The sequence below is a fragment of the Balaenoptera ricei genome, chromosome 4 (genome assembly GCF_028023285.1).
Source record: "Balaenoptera ricei isolate mBalRic1 chromosome 4, mBalRic1.hap2, whole genome shotgun sequence".
Lineage (NCBI taxonomy): Eukaryota > Metazoa > Chordata > Mammalia > Artiodactyla > Balaenopteridae > Balaenoptera > Balaenoptera ricei.
Window position 1 is genome coordinate 147,224,366 of NC_082642.1, and position 7,289 is coordinate 147,231,654.

General features: G+C 36.9%; 1 protein-coding gene across 1 annotated transcript; it reads right to left on the reverse strand.

The window, feature by feature from the left end:
- Positions 1 to 3,894: 3,894 nt before the first annotated feature.
- LOC132365537 (keratin-associated protein 13-1-like) lies at positions 3,895 to 4,449 on the reverse strand. The gene has a single exon (XM_059922255.1). The coding sequence runs from the start codon at positions 4,396 to 4,398 to the stop codon at positions 3,895 to 3,897; it is 504 nt and encodes a 167-aa protein (XP_059778238.1). The 5' UTR covers positions 4,399 to 4,449.
- Positions 4,450 to 7,289: the final 2,840 nt, after the last annotated feature.

A 7,289-nucleotide genomic window follows, 5' to 3' on the forward strand; every position in this document is an offset into this window, starting at 1 on the left:
GAATTAAATGTGGAAGTCTTTTATTATCTCATTTCAGGACTTAATATAAAGATATATTAAGATATTATGGTACCGCAAAAAGTATAGGTGATTATTCGGGGGAACAGAATACAATTCTGAAAGAGATTCACAAGTATACTGTCGATTTCTTTTTACGAAGATGCCAAATCAATTCAAATGCAGAAAAATGTATTTTCCACAAATGGTATTAAAATCACTGGATACATTTAAAGGACTAAAAAAAAAAAAAGGAAAAATGTGTTGTGCAACAATCTTATACCTCTGCTTAAAACCATTCAACAGCTCTTGTTGCTTTTAGAAGAAAATGCAATGCTGAGTTAGTACTAAAGACCTGGGGAAAATGGCCCCAAAATCTTTCTGGTCTAATTTCAAGTCATTCTTTCCTTTCCCCTCAATGACCAGACAAAATGGCTTTCAGTTTTATAATGCACATCTCAAGACTTTGGTCCTAAAAACACTTCTGCAAGCCCCACCTACCTATGCCCTACTTATTCCTTAGACCTGTTTCAAATGCAGTTCCTCTGGGAACCTTTTCTTGACTTCTAAGACTAGATGAGGTTCCCTTGATGTATGTTATTGTAGCATCAAGGACTCATTCACAGCTCATTATTTTATATTTGCTTTCTCTGTTAGACTTTCAGTCCTGTTAGAACAAAGAGCACACATTTTTTTACTCTATTTTTCGTTATGGAGTAATACACAAAACAATTTTATTTTAAAAGATATATTCAACAATATATTTCCATAGCAGAGATTTTGGCTCAGGGTAGAGGTTTAATGAAAATATTGTGAAAATAGTAATACTGGCAAAATGTTTGACAATGTGTTCTGAGGTGTGACTAATTAAAAAACAAACAAACAAACAAACATGGGTACAGGGAGTTGGGAAGGATAAAGATGTTCTCTGTAATTACTAATGAGATAAATATTGATAAATAGAAATTGTTATATCAAGTGCCTAGAAATGATTCATGAGAGAATTTCCTGGGAAACTGAGTATATTTATTATTGGAAATCAGAACTGGAAGCAAGCTGATAGACAGATAATCAGCAGCTTCTGGAAAGTTAGTTGTGGGGGCAGCAGCTTGGGACTCAAACCCCTGGGTTCACAGTCTATGATGTTATGAATCTGTGGAAGCATGCAGCAGGAGGAATTCGGAAGCTAGAAGCCAGATAAGTGCCAGCTGGTGTCCTCTTCTTTGTGCAGAGTGGGATTAAGTTAATGAAATCTTGATGACCACTATATTATTCACTATACTATAATTAATTGATGAAATAGAGAAAGAATAAAATCTTTACTCTGGGTAATTTATAATGTGCCAGAGACTTGGGACAGAGGAAGATGCAGTTTTCTGAGTGGTAGAGGCAAGACATCAGTTCAGGAGTTGTGTTTCTTGTTGTAAAAATAATACAGTTTTCTTATTTTGACTATCTACCTGAAATGGGATATTATATTTAATTTCAGACATAACTGTAGTATTATAAATTCATTGTCTCCACCATTGAATTTTAGTGTTTGTTTTTGATCACTTCATTATACTGCTAGTTACACTTAATCTTTGAGTTGTTTTTATAAATTTGCTTGTTTACTAGTTTTGGTAGGGAGGATAATGGCCTCTTAAAGTTATTTATATACCTTTTGAATATGTTACGTTATGTGGCAAAGGTAATGAAAGTAGCAGATGTAATTAAAGTTGCTAACCAGTTGATGTTAAAATAGAGATTGCCCAGTGGACCCAAAATGATTATAAGCATCCTTAAAAATGGAAGAGAGAGGCAGAAGAGTAGGTCAGAGTCATACATTGTAAGAAGAATTTGACCCACCATTGATGGCTTTGAAGATGGAGGAAGTGGGACATTGGCTAAGGAATTCGGATGGCCTCTAGAAAACAAAAAAAAGAGTAAGTAAATAGGTTTTCCCCTAAATCCTCTGGAAAGAAATGTAGTCCTTCCAGCACCATGATATTAGTACAGCGAGACTGCCTGAATTTTGTCCTACAGAATTATAATAAATTGTTGTTTAAGGTATTATGTGTATATGTATATGTGTATATATATATATATATATATATATGTATGGCTTATTTGATATAATTTGTTATAGCAATAATTTAAAAAGTAAGATATTAGTATATTCCTAAAGTCAGAAAACTTTCCACTCCTGCATCTCAAATTGAGAGACATTAATAGATGAGGCATCAGCTTGGCCAAAATCTTCAGTTGTTCTGCATGAGTGTTTTGCAGTTGCTTATGTTTTGAAGTTTAAAATTTGATTATTTCTTTGGTTGGAGATTATGCACATGAGATGAACTTGAATCATTAAGATTCATAAGCAGGACAGTTTACAGAGGAGTTTACTGTTTATCATTTAAATTTTTATAATGCAGTGGCTGATGAATTTTTTCCCAATTTTTTTTTCATTATTCCTTTATTTTTTTCCTTCTAACTATACAGTCACCATAACTATTTCCTAAACATGGGGGAGGAGAAGGAAGAGAGATAAGAAGATGAGGAAGAGAAGGAGCATATGAGGGAAGAGAAAAGAGAGGATGGTACAGTTGGATGGAAAAAGCCATTCTACTTCGTCACTCTACTATAACTTGCTGTGTAATCTTGTAAAATTCTATTTAACTCCTTTATGTTTTATATTTTATCACGTTGGTAGTAAAGGAAGAAGTAAAGAGAATGTGATGAGAAGACTGAGAAATACTTATAAGACTAGGTTTTTGCTAAGCCTCTCATACCCTGCAACCCATTTTCTAATTTCAGGGATGTTTGAGAATCTTATAAAATAAAGATAGGAAGAATATTTGAACATTACTTGTCTTATATGGATATTAAGTTTCCAGTTATTATTATATTATGTCAGTATGTTACTTTGTGTAACACTTGGATGTCAGAAGAATGGCGTAAAATAAAGAATATCCAACTTTATTTCAATATACAATTGAAACATTCATTTTTGATAATATTAAAGCTTTCTTCTTTGCAGTTAGATTCAGTTTCTATGTTGGCTAAGAACCCAGGTGCAACGTCACACCTGCTGAGCCTAGTTCCTTCCCATGTAAGTTTGTTGCTTGCCTTCTTATACAAATGGTGATAATTAGAGCAGACTGAAAAAAGTAACTGGGATACAGGGATTTAGTCAATTAAAAAAATGAGAAAATTTCCACCACTGTGATAATCTAAAGCTCAGAGGTGCTCCTAGTCTAAAAATGTACACCCACACACTAGTCTTCCATTTTAATAGCCTTTATGCACATGCCTCACCATAGAAGTCTAAATTTTATTCCTACACTCTTAAAACCACTCTCATACATAATATCTTTAGAGATGCATGGTCCATGTTTATTGTGTGAATAAAGATATTCAAATCTCTTGGATTTTCTTTTAGAGAAAGTCTGTACCAAGAAACTGTGGGCATCCGGGGAAAACTCTTGCTTAAAAAAAGAAAAATATCTAAACCTAATCAAAATTAGTGCATAGTCCCCCAAATCTGAGCTTACCAAAGCCCATTAACAGAAGCAATGACAATACAAATCCTAGCTGACACATTACTAGTAAATAACAATATTCACTGCATATTTGGATAGCAGAATAAAGAGTTTATTAAAATCAAATTATTTGACTTTCCATCTATCTTTGGGAGAAGAACAAAACCATAAATTCTATCAACAATTCAATTTGAGTTTCTCATTAATTTTGTAGGTTGACAGAGTTAATCTATCACCCAGTGTTTGAGGGCTGGAGAGGTAAAGAGTTGCGGGTGATCAGGGAATATCAGAATACTTTTCAATGGAGGAAATTAAGATAATAGATAATCACAGTACAGAATCTAAATTTCTTAATGGATTTGGCTCTTCTACAAATTAATCAGTAGAAGCCAGATCTACAGATTGACCAGTGACAAGATGAATGGAAACTCCTGGAAGGAAATTTGATTGGGGGCCAGAATCTGGATCCACAGCCCAGGAAAGGGAAGCCACAGACTCCATAACCCAGGGGTCTGAAGCCATGGGATCCAGAGCCCATTGAGTAGCAGCTTCTGTATCTAGAGCTCAGGGAGAGGCAACTGCTGGACTTAAAGCCCAGACACCCAGCATAAGTTGTCCAGCAGGGACTGCAGAGCCTGGAGGTCCTTGGGCCGTAGCGGGATGTCTGGCAGGGAAAGGACACCACATGAGATGTCTGGCACCTGATGGGCTCATAGCAGGTCTCCTGACAGCCACGTAATAGAGAGGAGCCCAGCAGGCAGGTGCTAGGAGAGCAGAGGTCAGTGCTGTAGACCAGGCTGCTGGGCTGGAAGGAGCCTGGGTAGCATAGATAGTCTCCAAGGGAGCAGGAGGAGAAGATTCCAGGGCAGCCGTTGTAGGACATGTTGACAGGAGGTATGAGCTCAGTTGAGTTACAGGGAGAAGATTCTGAGTTTGAATTTAACCTTCTGGACAGGTGTGTATATATATATACTCTCAGCAGTAGATGTGGTAACCTACAGGGTCATTTTTTACATATTTGTGCTCCCTCGTTTACATGTGTGTAACTCAGTAATCTTCTCTGTAATTGCAGTTGGAATCGTTTTCCCCATATTGTATTTATGGGTGCTATAATTTTGGTGTTATAGCCAAGGCCAATGAACTACACCTATGTCAGAAATGCTATGACTGTTTCACACTAATGCTTATCCCATCATAGTCAGGAAATGGTGAGATAAGCATCATTTTCCTTTTCCTCTTGTCATAATCCTTGGGTGTCTTGTGTCTGGCAATGATGAGAAAACACTTTTCTCAAATGGTGGTTAAATAAGATAAAATTATTTCTCTTCTTTGTCAATGGATCAGAGCTGCAACTTTGGCTTGAATGAGGAATCTACTAAAAACTGACCTTACTTGTCCTTATGTTTTCTCGTTCTCCAAAATTATTGCCTATCTATTACATTCTATTACACATGTGTCTCATATACAATGGAGAGGAAAAAATATCAGCCAGGACAAACTGAATATCACTGATGGCTACAACCAGAGAGAAACCTGGACAATTATTTGGAGACATAGTGACAGTGAGGAACAGAACCAAGACAGAATCACAAGTGCAGGCCAGTTTGGACCCTTATGAAGAGAATCAAAGAGCTAAGAAATATTGAGATGAGGGAAGGAAAAATTGAGTTTTAGATTCAGTGTATCTGATATGAGACCTGTAGTCTTAACAGATTCTCATCTGTATGTGTAGCAGCCCTGAGAATTTACTTCTCAGATCTTCATCTGCAGGAGGCTTGATTGACCAAAGGCCCCCCCATGCTATGGTCTGAAATCTAACACTTCATTGGCATGGAAGCCTTCCTTTCCATGGGGCTGCTCCCAGGCAATGACTGAGCATAACAGAGACACATGGAATCCTCTGATGGCCAACAAGTGAGGATTCTCCAATGGCCTTGAGGAACTATCTTTAATCTGTGACTACCTGGGTCATGTCCTCCCCTCTCTTCTTCACTCTGGTCAGACTCGCATGGAAGTCTGACGTCTCCTAGCCTTCTTCACTCCCTCCTCCAATTCTTTTCTCCCACAGACATTTCCCAATAAAATCCTTGTACCTTTAATTCCATCTTGGTGTCTGCTTCATGAATGACCTGTACTAACACAGTAAGTTATGGAGTGACTTTTGCCTGCCCAACTATGTCTCTTCCAGGTCTTACGGATTCGTTGCCAAGAATCTATCTGGTGTTACTGATTTTCCATTTCCTTATTTTTTTAACAGTATATTCTGCCCTTTTGTTATTTCACTCTTTTGCTTAATCTGGGATTAATGTACTTTCCAATTTCTACTCCTTAGTGTGGATACGGATTCAGTGACTTTCAGCCATTCTTCTAAAATGTATGCATTTAAGGCTATAACTTTCCTACGAAGCACAGTTTAATTTTGATATTTTATATTTTATTGTGCTTTCTTCTTTGAGGATGGATTGTTTACAAGCATAATGCTTAACTTCCAAAATATGAGGATTTACTAGTTAATTCTGTTGTTCTAGTTGCTATTGCTTCTTAGCTTATACCACTATGATCAGCATATGATCTATTTTGGTAAATGCTTTGTGGGCACTTGAACATAACTGATATTCTGAAGTTTTGACCGCAATGTTTTATGCATGTTACTTAGGCCATATTTGCTAATCATGTCGTTAATATTTTCTATGCCCTTATTGTTTGTTTGTCTGTCATCTGTTTCTATCAAAAGTGAAAGAAGAGTGTTAAATTTCTAGTTGTGATTGTGGATTTGTATATTTCTCTTAGTAGATTGTCATTCTTTTTGGTGTGACAGCTTGAGCCATCTTTATCTTTGTATTTATTGTGTTTGAAATTTGTGATGGTTCCTTAATCTCTGTGTCAAAGAATTCCCAGATGCACTTCTCTGTTTTGCATGTTAAACATTCTAAATGCTTACTTTAAATGTAAAGGAGAGAGTCGTTAAATTTTGTCTTAAAGAAGCAAAGGCAAGATAAGATTTAAAATACAAAGGGGAGGGCTTCCCTGGTGGCGCAGTAGTTGAGAATCTGCCTGCCAATGCAGGGGACACGGGTTCGAGCCCTGGTCTGGGAAGATCCCACATGCCGCGGAGCAATTAGACCCGTGAGCCACAACTACTGAGCCTGCGCATCTGGAGCCTGTGCTCCGCAACAAGAGAGGCCGCGACAGTGAGAGGCCCGCGCACTGCGATGAAGAATGGCCCCCACTTGCCACAACTAGAGAAAGCCCTAGCACAGAAACGAAGACCCAACATAGCAATCAATCAATCAATCAATAAATCTTAAAAAAAAAAAAAATACAAAGGGGAGACTCTGGTGAGGGAAAAATGCAGGAAATCAGTATGTTGAATCTTGTTTACACATTTTTGTAATTAAACTAAATGGTTGGTGGGTAGTAAAACATTCAGACTGGACATTCTGTCTTGTACATGCCAACCCGGGTTAACAAACAAAATTATTTCAGTTATTTAATAATTAAAGAAAACAATTTGTAAGTTTAGCTTTGGAGCATTTGTTGCAGGCTGTCTCTGGGTAACGTTTGCTAAAGCCCATCTTTCAGCCATCTCAACCTTAAGCCAGCTCTTCTTATTTTCCTCATTACTATTTCACATGTGAGATGATGCCTTTCACAATTTTGATAAATTGTCAACTATAGTCTCTTCAAATATTGTTTCTGTCCCATTCTTATTTCCTTTTTACCCTGAGATTCTAATTATAAGCAAAATACACTATTAAACTATGTTATATATGC

What these genes read in the sequence shown, in the direction of transcription:
- LOC132365537 (XM_059922255.1), bottom strand. Translation starts at nt 4,398, where the DNA reads ATGTCCTACAACGGCTGCCCTGGAATCTTCTCCTCCTGCTCCCTTGGA.